This window comes from Photinus pyralis, unplaced genomic scaffold, assembly GCF_008802855.1.
Source record: "Photinus pyralis isolate 1611_PpyrPB1 unplaced genomic scaffold, Ppyr1.3 Ppyr1.4_LG7, whole genome shotgun sequence".
Classification (NCBI taxonomy): domain Eukaryota; kingdom Metazoa; phylum Arthropoda; class Insecta; order Coleoptera; family Lampyridae; genus Photinus; species Photinus pyralis.
The window spans coordinates 22,024,962-22,047,015 of record NW_022170738.1 but is presented as its reverse complement, the minus strand read 5'-3'; the positions used below and the strand labels follow the sequence as shown (position 1 = coordinate 22,047,015).

At 34.8% G+C, this 22,054-nt stretch overlaps 2 protein-coding genes across 3 annotated transcripts; both read left to right on the top strand.

Annotated features, from left to right (window-relative positions):
• The first annotated feature begins 250 nt into the window (after window positions 1-250).
• Window positions 251-2,316, top strand: LOC116176826 (beta-1,4-galactosyltransferase 7). The gene is made up of 5 exons (XM_031495618.1): window positions 251-406; window positions 464-620; window positions 667-1,093; window positions 1,206-1,352; window positions 1,400-2,316. The coding sequence occupies exons 2-5, from the start codon at window positions 506-508 to the stop codon at window positions 1,665-1,667; spliced, it is 957 nt and encodes a 318-aa protein (XP_031351478.1). The 5' UTR covers window positions 251-406; window positions 464-505; the 3' UTR covers window positions 1,668-2,316.
• A 4,147-nt stretch (window positions 2,317-6,463) lies between these two features.
• Window positions 6,464-17,522, top strand: LOC116176824 (nicotinamide/nicotinic acid mononucleotide adenylyltransferase 3). 2 transcript variants are annotated; one of them, XM_031495616.1, is made up of 7 exons: window positions 6,472-6,872; window positions 6,927-7,150; window positions 7,205-7,384; window positions 8,172-8,273; window positions 8,328-8,482; window positions 16,240-16,513; window positions 17,322-17,522. In XM_031495616.1, the coding sequence occupies exons 1-7, from the start codon at window positions 6,797-6,799 to the stop codon at window positions 17,352-17,354; spliced, it is 1,044 nt and encodes a 347-aa protein (XP_031351476.1). In that variant the 5' UTR covers window positions 6,472-6,796; the 3' UTR covers window positions 17,355-17,522. The 2 variants fall into 2 exon arrangements, with proteins under 2 accessions (XP_031351475.1, XP_031351476.1); XM_031495615.1 differs by lacking the exon at window positions 17,322-17,522 and having other exon boundaries at window positions 6,464-6,872; window positions 16,240-17,285.
• The last annotated feature ends 4,532 nt before the right edge of the window (window positions 17,523-22,054 follow it).

The following is a 22,054-nucleotide window of genomic DNA, read 5'->3' as shown; positions in this document are numbered from 1 at the left end:
CTTCCCGTTAAATCTGTTGCCAAAAAATTTTTTTGGTTTTGATTATGTAAGCAAATAATCATTAAACATACAAACCAAAATTGACCGAGACAGAAAATATAAAAGACTGCAATGCAAACATAAATTTCGCAAAAAAGTTTAACATATTTCAACGTTTGATGCGAATTCGTTAAAAGTTCGCTATTTCCGGTTCCGGAAAGAAATTGCGAATTTCGGATGCATGAGGATAGCCTAAAGAGGATAGCTGTGAAAAGAAATGAATAATACTTGAAGAAGCGTTTACACCGGTAAAAATAATTTAATTTTTGTTTGAGAAGTCCATTTATCATGCGACTGAACGCAGCTTAAAGCTAACTTCACACAGGTAGTATCTCGAGCTCGATTGACAGAATCACAGAATATTCAGGTTAGATTTTTTAAGTAAATAAACATGAAATTCTTTAATTAGTTATTTTTACATTAGACATGATATTATTACATTTATGACTGGTCCCAATGGAATAACATGGGTACCTACAATGGCAGGCGGCCTAAGTTTCTTTTCACTCATTTTTTAGTACTTCTAATCATCATGATGTTTGTTCTGACTGTGATCTTAACATTCACCCTTTTAACAACTGGTGAGTTACCTAAACCTCAGTACTCTCCTAACATTAATGTATTTAGATCATTGCAAATGCCATTCATCGGAACTACTGGCTGCTAAGCAATTTAATCGCATTCAACCAAGTCGGCATGCAGCTTTATATAAACTTGCAGTACTGGTACCATTTCGAGATCGCTTCGAAGAGTTGCTCATATTTGCGCCATATATTCATAAGTTTTTAAATAATCAAAATGTCGATCACACAATATTTATTCTAAATCAAATTGACGGTTATCGTTTTAATCGAGCATCTTTAATTAATGTAGGCTATCTGCACACGAAAGATAATTATGATTACATTGCGATGCACGATGTAGATTTATTACCTTTAAATACTAACTTAAGTTATGCTTATCCGAAGCAGCAACCGTTCCATATAGCAGCTCCGCATTTACATCCGAGATATCATTATGAAAAGTTTGTTGGCGGTATTTTACTAGTAAATAGGTAAGTGACTTTGCTTTTTAACAGATTAGTTGTTTGTGGTCATCCTACAACTGAGCTGTTCAAAAGCAAAATAATCTTCCGCTGATGATTGTAGTAACAAGTAACCATTTAGAGATCATTTTGGCTTAGTCAATGGAATGTCCAATAAATATTGGGGATGGGGATTAGAAGATGATGAATTCTTCGTGAGATTACGGGACGCAAACCTAAACGTAACAAGACCCGAAAACATAATGACCGGAACACATAATACATTCAAGTAACTTTCCCTGCCTTACTTAGTTTTTTATTCATCAAATGTTGTAGACATATCCACGATAGACATCACAGAAAGAGAGACACTATCAAATGTTACAACCAACGAGAAGTGACCAGAAGGCGCGATCGGCAAACTGGTTTACATAACGTTAATTATACCATACATAGTATTAAAGAAATGACCATAGATTCTGCTCCATTGACAGTTTTAAATATTGAATTGATATGTGATCATAAATTAACACCATGGTGTGATTGCACTGATCCCAAGGCAAACGGGAAACACAAAGATCAATTAAAAAAGAATTCTCTTTAACAGTTTACCTTTGCCTAAAAATTGTAATTTTATAGTACTTTTACCTTTCAAGTAGCTTGTAACCTACAACTGAATTAATTTACCTTATCCACGTTTTTGATTGTGCTGTACACGTTCCATTTGTAGTCCTTGCACATTATGCATGGTCGCTTACATTGAACAAATTTTAGGAAAAGTATTTAAACAGCAAAATCAAATGTTTCATTGAGTGTAAAGCATTTTTAATGAAATACCCTGTCTCAAAAATACATAAACAGAACCGTCCACCTAAACTAGTTGGCTAAACAAATGATGAGTGAAAGCGTAATAATAAGGTACATACAGAGTGTTTCATTAAAAATCTATTTTGGTATTGCACCTATTGACTAAACTAACTTTTTAACTCTGCGGCTCCGCAACCCTGTGATGGTCCCTGTATCAATTAACATAGAGCAAGGAAGCTGTTAAAGATATATAATCGTAAAAATGTCATTACTTTCTATTTGATGATTGTGTGTACACAAGGAACATATTTTTATGGATTTTTTTGCTCTAGTTAAATTGTGAAATATTTTTGTTGTGTATATTGTGTTTTACTAGTCATATGACATAAAATTAGAATTCTTTGATACTGATTCATGTAAAATAAAGTGTTAGTTTTTAGATTGTTTGTAGGTATTTTTATTATTATACTTTATAAATGGTAAAAAATCTCTTGTTCATTTTTGTTACTGGGATACACAAGCATATGGCACCAAAGCGTTGCGCCGTCAAAATATAATGGTTGTTTCCTGGGTTCTTGTATTAAATAGTCCCTCGGCTAGCATGTTTTCTTCTCAAAAAAAGGATACGGGTCAAAATAGAAAAATAAAACGGTAATTTTTAATTAATGATTTTAAAATGTAAATGTATTTATGTCAAATCAAAGAGTATATAAACTTTTGTTTGTGGTATTGTCAAAATTTGAAAAATTACATAAAAATACCTTCAATGAGATCAAAAATGAGTTGTCGAGTCACCTTTGCAATTTTTGTTTACATGGGAGAGTATTTGATCGCCTGTTCCTGTTATATTGGGCTGCTCAACAGACGTTAGATATACGTTTATACGCTACTTTTCACCTGTCGTTATCTCTTTGTTTAATATAATAAAGAACGCTCGCGTGGAAACTGGACACGGGGGAATTCACAAATTAGAATGTAATTTTAAAGCAAATATGTTAACATAACAAGAGAAGTTACTGTAAGATCACCAACAAAGGTAATGAATGAAAATCGGATGCTTCCTGTCACTTAGGCAACCAATCATACACTATCAATGGAAACTGGCAACGTTGAAGTGCAAGTTTCACGGCGGGGATTCGTGTGGGATGGGCCCACAGCTTAGACCATATATAGTACATGGACTGCTAATTGTAACTAAAATGTGGTCAAGGACATCGCCTGGCTATGTGAGTTTCAGGGTAAACGAGTCTGTCCGAAGTTGTCCGATGAGGCACGATTTGAGACTGTCAACCTATAAATTAACAAACGTCAATTAATTAATCGCCTAGATATCCCAAAAAAAGCAAACTTATTCTTATTTGAGGACGTATAGCAAATAATGAAGAGTATTTAAAGCTTCTCCTACTACGCGGTTACTATAAATCTGCTCATTAAACGATCCTAGTGGTGTTTACACGACTTTAGTTTACCCTGAGATTCACATACCCACGACTACAGTGCCCTCTATCCGTGACCATCCATTTTGTATTGAAAGCATAGGGCGAATAGCAGTCCATGTACTATATGGTCTAAGGCCCACAGACATATACACAAACATAGGCTGCGCGACATCGCGAATTGTTGTCGATTCCCGAAGATGTGCTTTGTTCACATCGACTGACCTTGATGTGAACGTGAATGTCACTGCATTCTCGAACCTACCACATCGAGCGAAAAGTTGATCGAACGCAACGACTGGTCTCTAGACCACTCGTTGCGTGAAAGTCATGCGCAGTTCCAGCTACAGGACGGATCTTGCAGCTGTTTTGCTATAGAGGTTATTCAGTGCCCTAACCTATAAATTCACATATTTTCTGTGAAATAAAACATGGAATTGTTCGAGGATTTTCTGGTTATTAATAACAGTATCCTTAATGCAAAAACGAAACAAAATACAAAACTGACAAATGACAGTTCAATTCTTGTCTGTGATTGGTTAGCGCATACAGTTTGTTCGCGATTCGGGAATGCAGCTAAACTTGAACTTATCCCTATCGTATACGATCATGACGTCATGGCAGCCGGTCACATCACATGCACATCACGGAGCATATCGACTAACTTCGGGAATCGATTGTTTTCTTCGGCCGTCGACGTTTCGTCGTCACTGCCTTGACATGAACACTGCAATAGGTATAATTACAAGAATTGGTAAATCTTTTTTTTAATTTTACGTATTGTGGTTTTCCCAATTGTTGCAATATACCTACCTACTACTCCCTTTATATCAAGACAGTGACGAAGAAACTGCTAAGAAGGAACAAACACAACTAAACAAATATAGAAAACGAACTCTTGCTTGCATGTGCAAAACCAAATTTTAAATCTGATGTTAATTTTGCTTTTATTTAAAGTATATGTACGAAATTTCATTTAATTGCTTCCATAAAGAAGAAAGTTGGCACTGCACATCCTACACAAAACCAAATTTGGAAAATGGCGCTACATTTGTTTTTAATCTAAGTGGTTATGTTTCAAATTTCATTTAAATCCCTTCATAAATAAGAAAGTTGGCACTGCGCATGCACAAAACCAAATTTTGAAACTGTCGTTAAATGTGTTTTTATTCCAAGTGGCTATGTATCAAATTTCATTTAAATCCCTCCATAAATAAGAAATTTGGCACTGCGCATGCGCAAAACCAAATTTTGAAAATGGCGTTATATTTGCTTTTATTCCAAGTCGCTATATATCAAATTTCATTTAAATACCTTCATAAATAAAAAGGATGCCAAAAGGGCCTTTCTTATTTTTTGGGCTACATTGCCAATTCACGAACACCGATCTACAAATTTGATAAAGAATCCACCTACAAAATTTTATCGTAATCGGTTCATTCTTTATCGAGATATCGTGCAGCTAACGGACGGACAGACACCGCAAAATTATAAACTCGCTAGGAGCTCGTTAATAACGTGTTAATTAATTATTAGATAAGCAGTGTGTTCATATACTAGTTTTTTCCATTAACAGGAGATGCGATTTTAAATGCCGCGGGGGTATAAATTGCCACTTCATCGGTTACTTGTTATGAATTGTTTGAGTTGTGTTTACCTCTATTTTTTCAATTTAGAGTAAAAAGGAAAGGATTGATTGGCAATAATTACAATTTTTTGACTTTTGGTTTGGCTCTGGAACCTAAACTAATACCTAATACTATTTTTTTATGATTGAATATGCCATAAATAAAAATCCACAAGTTCTATTTAAATCTTTAACTTTTATTTTTTTACTGCGTTTACGTGGGCCTTTTTTGTCAGTGTGTATTAAAACTGCATCACTAAAATAAGAACTTGTCTTGCAAAATTAATCTTAAAAGCCAGTTTTTATTTCAATAGAGCGAACGAGATTAAAGATACCATAATGTGAATTAATGTCTCTTTAGTTTGTCAGAATATAATATATGTAATCCGGTTTTACCAATTTTTGTCAGTGACGAAGAAACGCCGAAGCAAAGACGACAATGCGCGGCGCCGTGCGACTCATCCCAAACGAATTCCCGCCGAAAAAGTTACACTTCAACGTTGCCATTTTAGATAGTGTATGGTTGGTTGCCTAAGCAGCAGTAAGCTTTCGGTTATCATTACTTTAGTCGGTGATCGTACCTACCCAGTCCTTCTTTGGATAGAGGTAAGGTATCCTTTTAAAGTATATGTACGGTTTTGGTCATAAGTAATGTCCCTCCATTATCTCAAGTGTAGCACATAATCAATATATCCGACCTCATGTGAGTTTTGAGCTTCTTTTCAAAATGGGGATCTCTTAAGATTGAAATGAAATTGAATAAAATCGCGAAAGGAGGGACATATTAGTATTTTTTTTATGAGTTCAGATATCTAAGGGAGGACATTACTTCTGACCACGACTGTACCTTAGATAGAGGTAAGGGTGGATTCGTGAAATTTAATTGGGGTAGTTATGGAAGTTACCACGGACAATTGTTACAAAATTGGCATTGGGACAAACGGAGTCCTAATAACTACCCCAATTGTATTCTAGAAGTGAAATTGCGGCATACAAATCAAATCCGGTTCGGTGGCTTCAGTAATTTTCGGTTACGGGCGTTACGGCTCCGGTTTCAGTTTATTTTTTCGGTTTTTAAAGGTTCCAAAATAAATAAATAAAATTATTATTAAAAAATAGAAATTATTATTAATTATACAAAATAAATAATAGATAAAATTAAAGTACAATATTATATTGCATAAACATATTTTTGGCTACACGTTCGTTTCACCTCTGTCCATGATACTAGTATTATGACCTCTGTCAACTGCCTGTCTTTTTCTTCTTTCTTGTTCTTCAGTGGTAGTTCTTCATATAGGTACTCTTCAATGAGCCTGTCAAATGTCAACATTGTACCATTGAATTTATTGTACGATTTCAGACTTTGTTGTCAACCTCAGCGTAGTATAAAATTTCCTACTAGCTTTGTTTATATAGCCGAATTTTTTTTTTGTTATCAAAAGTATAATCGGTGGTTCGTTTAGAAATGAAGGCTTGTATATGTGTTTCGCATTAGTGTAGACCCTGTATATTGCTTTAATTTTTTTGTAAAACAAGAAATGTGGGTTACTATACTATTGAATTAATTTGTAGATAGTTTATAAATTCAATGACTATACTTGTGACTGCAACTTGACACGTTTCACAACCACCATCGATTTTGCCGCCAATTGCACAATCATGAATCATTTGTTTGTTTTTGACACTTTAAATGACAACCACGCTGTGCTATTTGTTTTATCGAATTTCGACGGAACTCGTAATCGGTAATCACTAAAAAACAGTTGCGTTGCGGGTATTTCGGTCTGCGAGCATTTTGATAACGCTTTCAATTTATTAAGTATGTAGATTAAGGTTCCGAAATACAACCTAGAGTGCATCATGTCTCCCACAAAAGTCATTTTGTTAGCTTGTGGTTCATTTAGTCCACCTACCAACATGCATATGAGAATGTTTGGTAATTTGAGTGTATTGTAATTATCTTCCAAACCAATTAACTAAATTGCCGTAGAAATTGCTCGCGATCACTTACATCGACTAGGAAATCATATTGTAATCGGTGGATTGATCTCACCTGTCCACGATGCGTACGGCAAAAAGGATTTGGTGCCCTCCACCCATCGCCTGGCAATGATTAAACTTGCCCTACACAATTCCGACTGGATTAAGGTTTCTGACTGGGAGTGCAATCAGGAAACCTGGACACGGACAAACCAAACGTTACAGTATCATCAGGTAAGTGAGAGGGGGCTGTTTCACAATGTTTAAAACAAATGAATACTTTTGCAGAATAAAATAAACTCTTTGATTAATCATTCTAATAATTACGACTACGACATAAACGAGGAGGATTGTAGATGGATACCGGATAATATGAGGAATAATAATAGTCCAGTTCAAATCAAATTGCTGTGCGGTGCTGACCTTTTAGAATCTTTTGGTACTCCTGGCCTGTGGGCGGATGAAGATGTATGTATCAATATGTAGTTTACTCAGAGTGTATTTTAAGTTCTAAAGTAGGCGGCACCAGTGACTTTTTGTCATGGATACCAGTGGCAAACACTTTTCATCTTTGAAAAGCAATTTATTATTGCCAATTTCAGAGTCATTGGGAGACTCGAAAAGTATACCATAAACAACCACTAAGTTTGGCACAAAAGTATCATATTCTATAAAACTTTTAAAAAATTTCCGGTTGATGGTCACCCCGAGAGGTGTCCTAGTGCGGCGACTGGGGTTTCAAAAATGTTGCACTGGAGTAAGCTTCCAGCATGGCAAACCGATACCGAGTTCAGTGCCGCCTAGTGGAAGTATTTAAAATATGCTCCGAGTTCTTCACTTCTTAATAAAAGTGGTAGTATCGGATCCGTGATATCGTTAAGTACATGCCAAATTAATTTTTCTAAAAGCATTGTTTTTCGTCAGTCCTCCAAAAGTATTGCTTTAAATACAGGGTGTAACAGGTAAGTACGTAAGAAAAAATTGTGTGTTACTGTGGTAAAGAGGAGCAAAAGAAACATTTACGCCATTTTGTTAAGTATCAAAATATCACTATCAGAAGTGGGATTCTGAACTAAACAATACAATTCAAGTGAATATCTCTTACATAACGATAACCCCAAGGAAAAAAATTATGGTAATAGAATTGAAGTGTTCATAATGAAAATGAATGTTCAGTTGCAATCAAAAATTAATCACAGTTAATTAATATAATAGCCTTTGAAAATCAGAAATAATAAAAGTAAATAATTTTCAGATTGAGTCTATAGTCGGACAACATGGCTTAGTAGTAATCACAAGAGAAAACACAGATCCTTTAAAATTCATTTACAATTCGGATATATTAACAAAACTAATGGTAAGAATTTTCGTGTTTGTAGTAAGTGTTGCTATTAATCATTTTGCACACAAGCGGAACATAATAATTGTGACAGAATGGATTCGACAAGACATCAGCTCCACCAAAATAAGGCGGGCGCTACGACGAGCCGAGTCTGTTAAATATCTATTGGCGGATAAAGTTATAGAGTATATTTATGAACAGTCCTTATACGGAACAAGAGAAACGTAAGTACATATTACATTTTTTATTCGTTTTTTTAGTGTCTTATAATATTTTGATATTGCATACTTGGCATTAATGACTCAGGAGCCCATTTGACCTATATCTTCATGTTTTGACTGGTTCGAGACGTTTATTTTCGAAAAACCCATCTTTCGGGATTAACTGGCTATCAGGAATGCAAGGGTCTTCTCACCTGTCGGTTGGCAGTTAGTTTTTGGATACTTGCTTCTTTAGCGTTTTAGTTAGTTTTTGATATCTTCCGTCTAGATGGCACATAATTTCAAAATGCATACTAATTATATTACCTATGCTTCTAATAGGTAAATTTTTGTTGGTCACTGCTTTGGTAACAATCCGGATTAAACAAATGCCAGGTTGTCAACACAGCTAACTAATTTTAATTTTTAATGTTTATAAAAAAACATCCGGAAAAAGAATGCAAAAAAATTAATGTTAAGATATACAGGGTGTAAAATGCCAACTTTGAGTCAAATCTCAAAAATGGTGGTCCAAAAATTATTTTTACACACCACTGAATTCTACGTAAAAATGTCTGGAATGGGCAGTTTTTACCTTTTTTCTCTTTTAAATGGGTAGTAACTCGGGTAGTAAGATACAATAATATCCCAAAAAGTCAAACTTTACGTTTTCACCTTGTATCTCAGAAACAAACGTAGTTACATTGATTCTGTTGTGGTTTCACAAAAAAGTGAGTCGCGAAAATGGCAAGCCTCTATCTTTAAAAACAGGTGAAACACACTGCAGTCTTGACCAAAATAGGACACACGATACCTGGTTTGTGAGTAGGGAAAGAATGGGGGTGCGCAGAATCCTCTTTGACCTAGAGAGTTCCGCGCATATGGCCTCTATATGGATGGGGATGCGCAGATCCTCTATGATCTTGATCAGAATCCTATGGGGACTCAACGAATCCTCTGACCTACTTTTAAAATGCGAGTGGGGTCTCAGAGAATCCTCGATGGCCTAGTTACAACCCATTGGGGTCTCAAATGATCCTTCCTTAAAGTGTGGGGGGGTCAAGGGTCGTTCGGTTGCAGGACACTTGATCACGAAAACAATAAACCCCACAATTTACAATTTAATTAAAGTCTTTTTATTGTTTAGTTAAATAACAACTAATTACACAATACACACAGGATCAGTCGTTTTATTTTTCACTTTCGTCAGGCCAACTAGCACATGCGATGCGATTGACAACCAAAAATGCCAGACGCCATTCCCCCAGTCACCGCACGCAGCCAGGATCGTAGATCTTTTTGTCGTTAGATGTCACTACAAACGTATGGGGTCTCAAATGAGCCGTTTAGTTCAGTTTAAATGGGTGGGATTTCAAGCGCTCCTAAAGTATATATGTATTTGTTTGAAAATACGTGTAATAGTAGTACAAGCCCTAACACATTTTGCAACAAAATATAAAATTACAGTTACTAAATATGTTTAATTTATAACTATAGTAAGAAAAAAAAAATAAACATACAATGATTTCTAAGTTACAACATTTTTAAAGTGTTGAGTGTCCGAACATTTATTTTTTTTTTCTTACTATAGTTATAAATTAAACATATTTAGTAACTGTAATTTTATATTTTGTTGCAAAATTAATTAATCTAAACTGTCAAATAACACAAAACACCATAAAATTAGAATTTAAAGTGACACAAAAATGTTCGGACACCACCCCTTAACAATGAGTTACATCCCTTTTGGCTTTAATAACAGCTTGGATTCGTGTAGGCATGGTCGTCACAAGAGCTTTACATTGATTGATGCCAAAGGTATCCCAAATCTCTTGTAACTTTTCACTCAAACGTTGCGGATGAATACGCAAATGTTGCTTCATTTTGTCACACTGTCGCAATGACATTGAGATCTGGACTGCTTGAGAGCACCTCTAAAACACTATTATTGTGGTCTTTTAACCATTTCTTAGTCGTTTTTTCCTGTGACATGATGCTCCGTCTTGTTGAAAAACAAAGTCTGCATCAGGTGATAATGTCGCAAGTGAAGGCAATCAACTTTGTTCTAAAATTGCTTGATATTTCTGAGCATAAACATTACCATTTGTAAGTGCAATTGTCCCAGCCCATTTGCAGACATACTGTCCCACACCGTTATACCACTGGAGAATTTTACAGAACGCTTTAAGCAATCTTTGTGACATGCTTTGTTTTCCGTTCTGATAACTCTTTCTCGATTATCGCCTACATTGATATCAAATCGAGATTCAATAATTTTTTTCCAGTCTTGGTAAGACCACGCCTGCCGTTCCCGAACCCAGGCCAACCTCTTCTTTATTATTTTTGTGTTTTAAAGATGTTTTTCTTTCGCCTATTTAAAAAAGTATTTTCTAATGCTCAATAATTTTAACCTAAAGATCCACTTACTTTATAAAAATGTAAACCTGATTGATTGATTGATTGATTAGATGCATTACATTGGTAATAAAAATACTAACTAACCTTAATGTTTTCTTTTAAGAATACCCGATAGATGATCAATTCCCATTCAAATTGACTGTGGATCGGCCTACGTCGCATATAGCAACAACTATTCTATTAACAAATTGGGGTTTACCATTGTTCAGTTTAGTAATACGACCGGGCGTGCCGCCAATCCTGAGTTCATTTAGCGCGACGCGCTTTTCGTTTGTAGATACTAGAAGACAATTAAAATTATATTTGTATTAATACTTTACAAGAATTTTATTACCTACTCTTGAAATACCCCGCATCCTCATTCTAAATATACAGCAAGTACGAATCTAAAACTAGTACGTAAAATATACTTCATTGATCGTTTTTTTTCTATCTTAGGTACCTTGTAAAATACAAAATGTAGTAGTAAAGAATTCCTTACGCCCAAACAAGAACGCATCTAAGCATTAACTAAAGCAAAATGCGCGCCTCTTACGAAGAGTTTACTACCTGCTCATCCCCTTTATACGTCGACGCTAATATAACACGTAAAACTTCAAACTTTGTAAGCTTAATAAATCTGTGTTCACGAGTGCGACACGAAAAACATTCCCATACCGGGAAGCGCAGTACATGCGATCTTTTTCTTCTGTAGTATTTCAACATAGGGAAATTTCATTATTATTATTAAGCAAAAAACTTCGTAAAAGCCATAGTACAATAAGACAGTAAAAGCTTTTCGTTATAACATAGCGAGTTCCAATACGCTAAACGACATGACCGATATCAATGACATTTACCTAACATCTATATCCCGTTCAAAAATACCTGCGGTTTTGCCAGTAATTTAAGCAGATTACATTATAAGAAACGCGTGCTAGATAGGTAATTACTTTTTATGTTCCTTAACGCATTAAAATTGTGTATTTTACAAATGGAATTTATAAACTCCACTAGAGGGCAGGCGCGTATGTTTTACATTTAAAAGTCACTAGATATACAGGGTCATTGACGAGCGTCAGTTAGAAAGATATGGAAAACCTTTGAAAATGAAAATAAACTGATAAGTTCTTTAAGGGTTTTGGCACATGATGAATTGAACTAAAATATTTTCAAGATGGCCCCACTTCCGGAAAGACCGGAGGTAGCCATCAACTTTGCTATTTTAAATAGGGACCTCCTATTTTTTCTACATTTTCGGATTCTACGCCGAATTTGGAGTACAACGATACCCCTATAGTTGACCCTTTGCTCCAAGGACATCGTCGATATTCAAGTTTTTATGTCAAAAATTGAATATGCAGGGGTCATTTTAAAAATTCATTATTCGAAAACGGTGAGAGATATTGCAAAACAGTTTTCAATGCTTTATTAAAGAAAGATCGAATTTTCTTATGGTATACGAAACCGTCTAAAAAAGTGAGACTACGTCACTTTTTCAAAGCTCTCAACTTTTAAATTTTTAAATATCCGTAACCCCAATTTTTTAAATGGCACCCCCCATTTTGTTCATCAACATTGTTTTCCATTTTCCCAGACATTTAATTTGATGCAAAATGTCAAAAGCTGCTTCAAACGGTTTCCGAGATATTCCATGTTTTAGTTATTTCTTGTGGCAAATTGATAAAAAAATTAAATCGCTTGATGTTATTCTTTTGTTTTTATTATGATAATGTTGAACGTTAAATTTTCGCTGCTTGAACATATACTTCTCGTCAATAATGGCTCGTTTGGGTTACACTAATGAAGATTTTTTGAATTTAAAATTAATACACGGTGAATGTAATCGAATAGCGGCCGTCTTTTTTCCGAAAGATACCCTGACAAGGCACGACCCACAGAGGCTACAATTCGCAAATTACTACAACATTGCAGGAATAACGGCACGTTTCAAGCAAAAATACAAAAAAGGTAGCCTTTGGTAGACCACCGTAAAGGCAATGCAGTTTTTTAAACAAATATGGGTGCCATTTATGCTTTTTGAGAATTCTTTGTGCACTCGTGTTTGATATGTCAATTTCTCTTTGGATATCATTAAGCGATGCAGGTGGATTTGCAGCAAAATACGCCAGTACAGCTGTTATTTCTTATTCTTCAGATTCTACCACAGGCTTCCTTTTTTGTATTTTTGTTTAAAACATACCGTTATTCCTGCAAATTTAACGTTTAAACATTATCATAACAAAAACAAAAGAATAACATCAAGCGGATTAATTTTTTTATCAATTTGTTACAAGAAGTAACTAAAACATGGAATATCTCGGAAACCGTTTGGAGCAGCTTTTCACATTTTGTATCAAATTAAAGATCTGGGAAAAAGGAAAACAACGGCGAAGAACAAAATAGGGGGTGCCATTTAAAAAAATGGGGTTACGGATATTTTAAAATTTAAAAGTTGAGAGCTTTGAAAAAGTGACGTCTCACTTTTTTACACGGTTTCGTATACCATAAGAATATTCGATCTTTCCTTAATAAAGCATATAAAACTGTTTCGCAATATCTCTCACCGTTTTCGAATAATAAATTTTTAAAATGACCCCTGCAAATTCAATTATTGACATAAAAACTTGAATATCGACGAAGCCCTTGGAGCAAAGGGTCAACTATGGGGTATCGTTGTACTCCAAATTCGACGTAGAATCCGAAAATGTAGAAAAAATAGGGGGTCCCTATTTAAAATAACAAAGTTGATGGCTACTTCCGGTATTTCAGGAAGTGGCGCCATCTTGAAAATATTTTAGTTCAATTCATCATGTGCCAAAACCCTTAAAGAACTTATCAGTTTATTTTCATTTTCAAAGGTTTTCCATATCTTTCTAACTGACGCTCGTCAAGAATGACCCTGTAGATATATTTAGTGACTTTATTTTACATTTTTAAAAACTTGACAACGCTGTGCGAGATGGTTGATGCGGTTGCGGTAATGGGCTTCTAACCTTTTCCATACAGGGTGGCCATTTGAAAACGAAACGGAGCCTATTTTGGGAACCTCAAAACATTTACGAAAAAATCCTCGGACCCGTCAATTTTTGATTCAAGGGGGAACCATTTTTTTGCTAGTTTCGCCCCCCTAAGGGCAAATCCCTAGCGGGGGTGACGACCGCCCCCAAAATGTTAAATCGAATGAGGGGGTCGAGTGATACCTTATTTTGAAAGTATTTTATGTGGATTATAACCCTTAAGTTTTAAATCGCTACTAATTTGCCTAGCCGATACAGGGGCTAATAAAAGTTATAAAAACGTGTCACCATTTTCTTATGAAAAAAAAATGTTTGTAAATGAATTAGTTAAATAACAAAAATTAATACAACAATAAATACAGAAAATGTTGTTCTCCTACATTCTGAACCGTACTTTTTGTTGTTTTTTTTTCTTTTTAATACCTGTAGGTGGCTATGCCAATTCTGCAACGGAAATCTTGGTTATTGTTGAGAGCGTTATTATAGCAACATTTTGAAGTTTAATAGTGATTGTCAATTGTTGTTGTCAAATCATAGTAGTGACAAATAGCACTTTAAAGTTATTTAGTTGCAAAATCGGTACATTGAACAGTGATTAATGGTTTATTCACTTGCTGAAACAGTTGAAATAAATGCTCCTTTTTCCTAAACGATACTGGGAATCGTCACAACTGTCGCTATTGGGCTGATTCAAATCCCAAAATATTTCGTGAGGTGCATACACAACATCCCGAAAAATTCAATGTTTGGGCTGGCATTTTTGGTAACCATATCCTAGGCCCCTTCTTTTTGCCTGGCAATCTAACAGGAGAGATGTACCTGGAGTTATTGGAAAATACGATTCATCCAGCATTAGTGGAGATACTAGAAAATAACGAGTACTTGGAAAATCGTCTAGTATTCCAGCAAGATGAGGCGCCACCCCACTATACTGCAAGGGTTCGTCAATATTTGGACCAAACGTTTCCAGGACAATGGATTGGAAGAAGAGGAGCTATTAAATGGCCTCTTCATTCCCCAGACTTAAGTCCCTTAGATTTTTTTATATGGGGGCATTTAAAAACTAAAATGTATGCTAGTCAGCCAACATCGTTAGACAACTTGCGATAAAGAATAATTGATGAATGTCGTCAAATCACCCCAGGAGTTTTGCAAAAAATACGGGAAAGGTTTGAACAAAACCTGTATTATTGCATGGAAGTCGAAGGTCAACATTTTCAACATTTACTTGATGGATTTTAGCTTTAAGCACTTAAAATAAAATTGATTTAAATCTTAAGAATTATAATCTACATAAAATACCTTTAAAATAAGGTATCACTCGACCCCCCATTTGATTTAAAAATTTGGTGGAACTTGTCACCCCCGCTATGATTTTGCCTCCAGGGGGGCGAAACTAGCAAAAAAATGGTTCCTCGTTGGATCAAAAATTGACGGGTCCGAGGATTTTTTCGTAAATGTTTTGAGGTCCCCAAAATAAGCTCTGTTTCGTTTTCAAATGGTCACCCTGTATACGACACGGGACGAACTGTAAAATTTTTTTTCAGTGAATAAATTTATTTAAACGATTGTTGTTGTAAGGTCAAGGACGGTGGCGTGCCGCCCCATTCTTTCTCTACTCTAGATATCTTCTTGAAATTCTCTTTAATTTAGAACCATTCTTAAGAATTTTGTTAAAAACCCCTCGGGACACCTAGGTGTTTTCTTCTTTGAAACAACCTTTTTGGAAAATTATGTTTTAATCTTCTTATAAATCTTAAGTGACTTCCTATAAACAGTCAAATTTTCTTATAAATCCCTGGTTGTTAGTTTGAAATTATTGGGTATAAAAATGAGTTCAAAAACTCTCAATCTTTTTTCAAGTTGGTATGTTTCAACGGCTCCACCACAAATATGGTATAATAGTATAATTGGTTGTGGATACTCGGTCTCGGTGTTAGCATTTATTTATCATAATGTTGGATTCTACTTATTAATCATAACGTGCTATATCGGGACAGAGTAATAATGCTATTCCATTCCAAACAAAAGTTGGTCTAACGTTGTGTTTATGCAATATTAAAATATTGTATGAAACGCTACCTTAGAGCACTTTATTTTCTTGCTCTGAGAAAGCTACCATTATATGTGTTTTTATGTTACCCTAAAAAAATGTATATTAGATTATGTTTACTATTGACTTGTTTCCTATGTGCAACTTTAACAAGCTAGAAAGAAACCCAATAAGCATTATATGAGTGTGAGAGAGACACAAAATTAGTTGATTAACTCTTTAATCAGTTGCACATAGGAAACCATAATTTCTGTACTGAACTACCCGATTATTAATTCAATTGTTGTTTTGTGCCGACTTTCGGATCACAGTAAGTATTTATTAGCACCTACACCATTTTTGACACCTTCTCCTTCCGACATTACCATGGAGTCTCCAAGTCCAACTCGCAATCCCTGTTTCAATGTGTGTAATAATACCATCATACCAATATCGTCGTACAACAATAACTCAATGTTAAACAATCGTACGGCTAAGATGAATCACGCTAACGTAATCAAACATCCCGGTCAGGCTATAAAAATTATTACAGAAAGTACTGGTGAGCACAAACTTGTCAAGGACGAAAACGGCGACACGAAGCAGGTATGTAAGAAAGATGGTCATAGCAATACGATCGAAAAGCAACCGATAAGAAATGCCGTTGATAATCCCTCGAAAGTTATTTTTACTAAGTTCGGAATACATATTATAAGTGACGTTGAAACAATGGTGTAGTAAGTAGCAGTAGCCTAAAATATATATGTAACAAATACCTTGTAATGGTCTTCCATATATCATTGCCACATTTTATAGGCTCAATAAAAATCCAGAACTGTAAATTTCTTGCTTATTAGACATTTTACAGGGCAGAACATGGGAAGATCTACAAATAAGTGAGAGACGTCCATAATTACTGAATACTATTCACTCCATTGGGTTCAGTCTTGTAATTTTGTCTATTGATATTCTCATTCTAAAGTCATTGTGAAAAATTATAGATACATATTATTGTCGTTACAGCTCATCTAATCCGGTGCATGTTAGTTGAGTACCCTAGTCAGTTTCATAATTAATGATTTAGAGTAGCTTTTCTTTGTAGGATATCTATATCTAATTGAGCCTGCATGCATCTAATATTTCTGTGACTCTCCAATTTTGAGCCATGTTATTTTTGCTCCGGTCAGTGAATGCTGTGAAAATAACATATCGCATTTTGGACACCTCAAAGTTGCAAGTAAAAATAGAACTGCTCGAGGTGTGTCCGAAAGATCATAGTAGATTCAAGCATAAGAGAAAGTCTGTCACTTCCCGTTTTTTCCAATTTCATTAATATCTGTTGTGAGCAGTAAAATGTCGACAACGAACCAAAAGCTGCATGTATTTGAATGCTGCATGATGTTTTTTGTTTCAGGCATCCCTAAAACGTCCTGCATGCCTACTGTAACCGAATTCTTTCTTTTTCTGCAATCTTGCTCCAATGGGAGGGACAAAGTGGAAGTAAATGTTAATAGGAATATGAATATCTCGTAGTTTTAAGGTAAACAAAAATGTTTTTGTTTATAATTCAATTTAGGCTTCACGAAGGCTGTGCGTTTGTTTTGTTTTATGTACTTTTTCTGTACTTAAATATTTTTTATTTATATGTTCAGCGCAATAAAATGTTTTAGTTGGTAATATTTGAGCTGAATTTCCACATGTACCGCTTCATAGCAAACTTGAACTAAAGTAGGTAAGTCTGGCGATAACAGGAAACCTATTACGAAAAGCGAGCGGGATCTCTACTGACCTAAAAGATGCGTTTATTCCATTTGGGGCGGCTGAAATAGACGCCCAAATGCAGGTTTTCTATTGGTTGTTAGAGCACGCCAGCGGAGGTCATTGCGTTAAGCGAAAAAGGCCCGTTTCGGTTTTTTTGACGGGCAATCAGGTACACTGCTTGTACGTCGATTGTTTCATCGTTGAAAATTCATTCTAAGCTGATTTTCGAAAACGAGCACGTACCAATTCAAGTAGGTACGTTAAGTATTATTATTATTCTTGAGCTATTTCAAGTAAAAAGTTTGCGTTTAACTTCAAGAGCGACCACGTACAAATACCAGTGTGACACAAAAAGTTAATTCGCATTCCACATTTTTAGGGGCGTTGGAAGAAATCCTCACGTAGTATATGTTTGTATGAAGATTTGCGATTGTAATTCGAGAGCGGAAACGTGCATTTAGTGAGTGTAATCAATTCGAATAGTAATAAAGAATTAGCAGATTTTCGTGCACGAAAACCACTTTTCAAATAAAAAATAATGGAAGTCAAGTAAACTGGCATTAAACTAATGATAAACAAAGACTTTTTTGTTCGGATCGCTAACAATAACGACTGGTTAAAATCAAGTTCCTCAAAGTTAAGTGACGTCATTGGATAGTGCCTTGTGCGATAAATTAAAATTTTGTATACAGCGGCATATTGCAGAGAATTTAATAATAATAAAGGATTTTATTTACATTAATTTCTTGGTTTCGCAAAATTGAAGCCAGTTTGCTTGGATTCGTAATTCGTACGAACTTTACGCCCAATTCGACTTCATCACGAAGATAACGTTACCAGGGTGGTGTAGAAAGTCCAACTACCATCGAAGCGTTCCGTTTCCATACTTTTAGGGATAAGATTAATTTGTTACCAGACGGGAGTATTACCCACGTTAATAACTTATTTTATTTTTTGGGTTTGCATAAAGTAGTGGTCGATTAATAGGAACATTTGCTTGAAGTAATTTTGATATTCCTAAAGGAATCGATCCCTGAAAATAATAATTATTATTATAAAAATTGAATCCAAATAAAACATTGGGGTTATTTTGCATCATTGATTGATAATTTTGCAGTTAATTTCACTGATACGATTCTTTTCATTGGATTAAAATGTTTAGGATTCAGAGAATGTATCAGTATTATGTGGTAAAGATGAATTTTGGATAAGGATTATCTCTAGGATTGACACGTGATCACGAGACAGGTAGGTATTGCATTTTTTATTTCTTTTTATGAATCAAACCAATATTTTGTATACAGGAATGTATATAAATAAAAATGGAAATTGATCGCCTTAGTTTACTCAATATTCAATCAACCATTGATTATACAGTGTGTATAATCAAACTTAGTTGATTCATTGATTATACAGTGTGTATAATCAATGAATCAACGAAGTTCACGTGCGCATTTATTTGTTCAATCAAACCAGAGTATTAGTAAACATTATTTGTTATTTTACTGAGCTAGCGGTAAAATAAAAATTAATTGTCATTCGAGCTGTTGCCAGTGCGGTGAGGTTCAATTTTGTCTTGGACATAGACCTAATAGAGTAGATTGGGTGAGAGAGGCGTTGCTTTCCTACAGAGGAATCTAAATGGCGTGAACTGACTGACAAATTGGGTTGTATAGGGTCGAAGTGAAACCACAGATACTTGGTATGCAATGAAAAAAAGATGTACAAACATTTAAACTAATTACAAAATAATAAACCTTTACGGTAGATCTATACAATTTTTGCTATCTATATTTGCGAGTATGACATTTCGAAATAAATGCGCGTGATTGTGACTTCGGTAAGAAAACACTATAAGCCTCCATTAGCGGAAGTGACTGAAACAGGTGACCATTGATAAAGATTACTAAGATAGGGTGCCAAAATCTACAGACGGGAAGATTCTTTATTTCCTCACTTGACAAATTAAAAAGGTTGATTTGTGTGTCTGTGCGGATTTGACATTTGTCACTATTTGCGTTTCTCGTATCTGGTACCTGGGTTACAGGAATAAGTAAAATTATTTAATTATGGATTATAGCCTATATTACCTATTATAGTATGAGTTAAAGGCATCTCCAACCTTTCCAGGATATTGTACAAAACTTAGCATTGCTTTGCTAATAGATTCATTATGATTTGAAGTATTTTGGTACCGATCTTCATACGTTACGGTTAGGTTACACATTTGTAAAACTTCTTGGCATGTGACCGACCGTACATCATACATATACAGTGTTATTCATTTAGAAGTAGACATAGGGATTTCCTATGTCTAGTTTTAAATGACAAAAATCCTTCTGAAGACGCCTAATTTTATGCAAACGAAATAATATGCACACGCATTTTGCATTGTCATTCTAGATTTTTAATAAAATCGATAATAAATAGTATGCTTTTAGGTTATCACGAAGTGATATTATTTGGCCGCTATTTCCCTCAAGTACCGTGTGGGATTCTTTTCTACCAAAATTAAAACATTCGGTTTCATATCTCCATAGATTACATGGATCGCGTTTCAATAGCCACTAATTTTAAAGTGATCAACACAGAAAAGTCTCTTGTCTTACGCTCCTTAAACTATAACCGGCGCTATACTAATTGATAATATCAAGTTTTTCTTCAGCTGAATGCAAAGCACACGAACGAAAATAAAAATACGAAAGTCAAAGCAATAAATAGTCCAATTAATTAATATCAAAATCTTTATTTGTTTTAAAAAGTTATTTTAGTTGCATGAAATTAGACGTCCTTCAGCAAGTTTTTGTCATTTAAAACTAGACATAGAAAATCCCTGTTTACTTATAAATGAATAGCACTGTATAATGATCTTAAGCATGTGACAAGTAAATTGAGGGCCTATTTCATTTTAAACATCCTGTAGAACGCCCGTTCTCTGTAAGTGGCGCTCTCTGGTGCAATGTTACAAGAGCGAAAATTTGAAAGGAAAGTGACATTTGACAAACTCAACAAAATAAAATTTTAGGCTTATATTTGAGTTGATTATACAAAGTTTTTACATAGTGTTGTTGCTTTATTAAATAATATACATGTGATTAGTTCTTTTGATATTCCTTTTCATCGTTATAACCATGCCTAAAGGCATTTCCAAACCCAAAGAGAAGCCACCAAAAAGCAGGAAAAAGGTCCCTTCATCACCCTGTAGTACACTGGATTCATGGATTTTGAGAGACAAAAACAGGGTTTTTAAAACGGAAACAAAGCCTCCAGAAAATGAAGGCAAAAGGACAAAATCTGACAATCCTGAAAGAATCGCCAAAAAAGAAGCAAAACCTTTGGAAAAAAATGGCCAAACAACGAAACCGAATAATCACAGAAACGTAAAAGGGCAAACCACTAAAAAGAAAACAAAAACGTCGGAGAAAGAAGACGAAAGGAAGCAGAATTCCAGAAGCTTACAGCGACATCCCAGCGGGTCTTTTCAGAAGTACGGTGTCATATTGCCGACGTACGAGGAAGCCCTACTTCATAAACAAAAACTGGAAGAAATGAAACAGGCAATTGCCGATTTTGATGTATCCAACGATTCCATTTCAGATTTTGAACTAGACTTTGAGGAGCCTAAACCTATTGAAATATTGGACTGCAAGCATTTGAATGACGAACAGTTGGAAGAAGAGCTTAAACTAAATCACCAGTATTTGTACGACATCGTCCATGGTATTAGGAAGTCGGAAAGGCACGATAAATTTATGAACGCCATGTATAAGACTGGTACCAAAACAGACGATCTAACTCACAATACAAGTATGATAACATTTACTTTTGAACAAAAACGATTGTTATTAAAATATTTGTCGAAGAAGTTCGGTGACAATACTCAGTACTTCTTTAAAGTCCTTTTACCTGAATTGTGTACAAAAATATTTATGGACACCCATAATATGACATATAGTGAAGCTGTGAGCTATTTAAATTCCAGACCTGCTAAACCAATCGATTCTACTTAAAATTCTGTGTCTTACTTTTTTTTACATGTTAGCCGTGAGCTTATTTGCATTTTGTGACATCAAAAGTTAACCATTTTACCTCGATGTAACATTTCTTGTTAGTAATTTTTCGTAATTTGTATATTGTGAAGTATTTAACTTATTATGTTATAAATGCAGGTGCATTGTGTTAAATATGAAATAAACGAATTAAAATATAGTGTTTTATTATTTTATTCAGATATCATCATTTATCAAATGTATTTCTTCACTTTAAAGGTCAGTACGATTTATCAAAGTGGGGGCTAGCTTATGGGGAATTATTTGGAAAAAAATTAAAAATTTGGTGAGTTGACAAAAACCAAAAAGTGAAAAGGGTTCCATGCAGAGGTGAAAA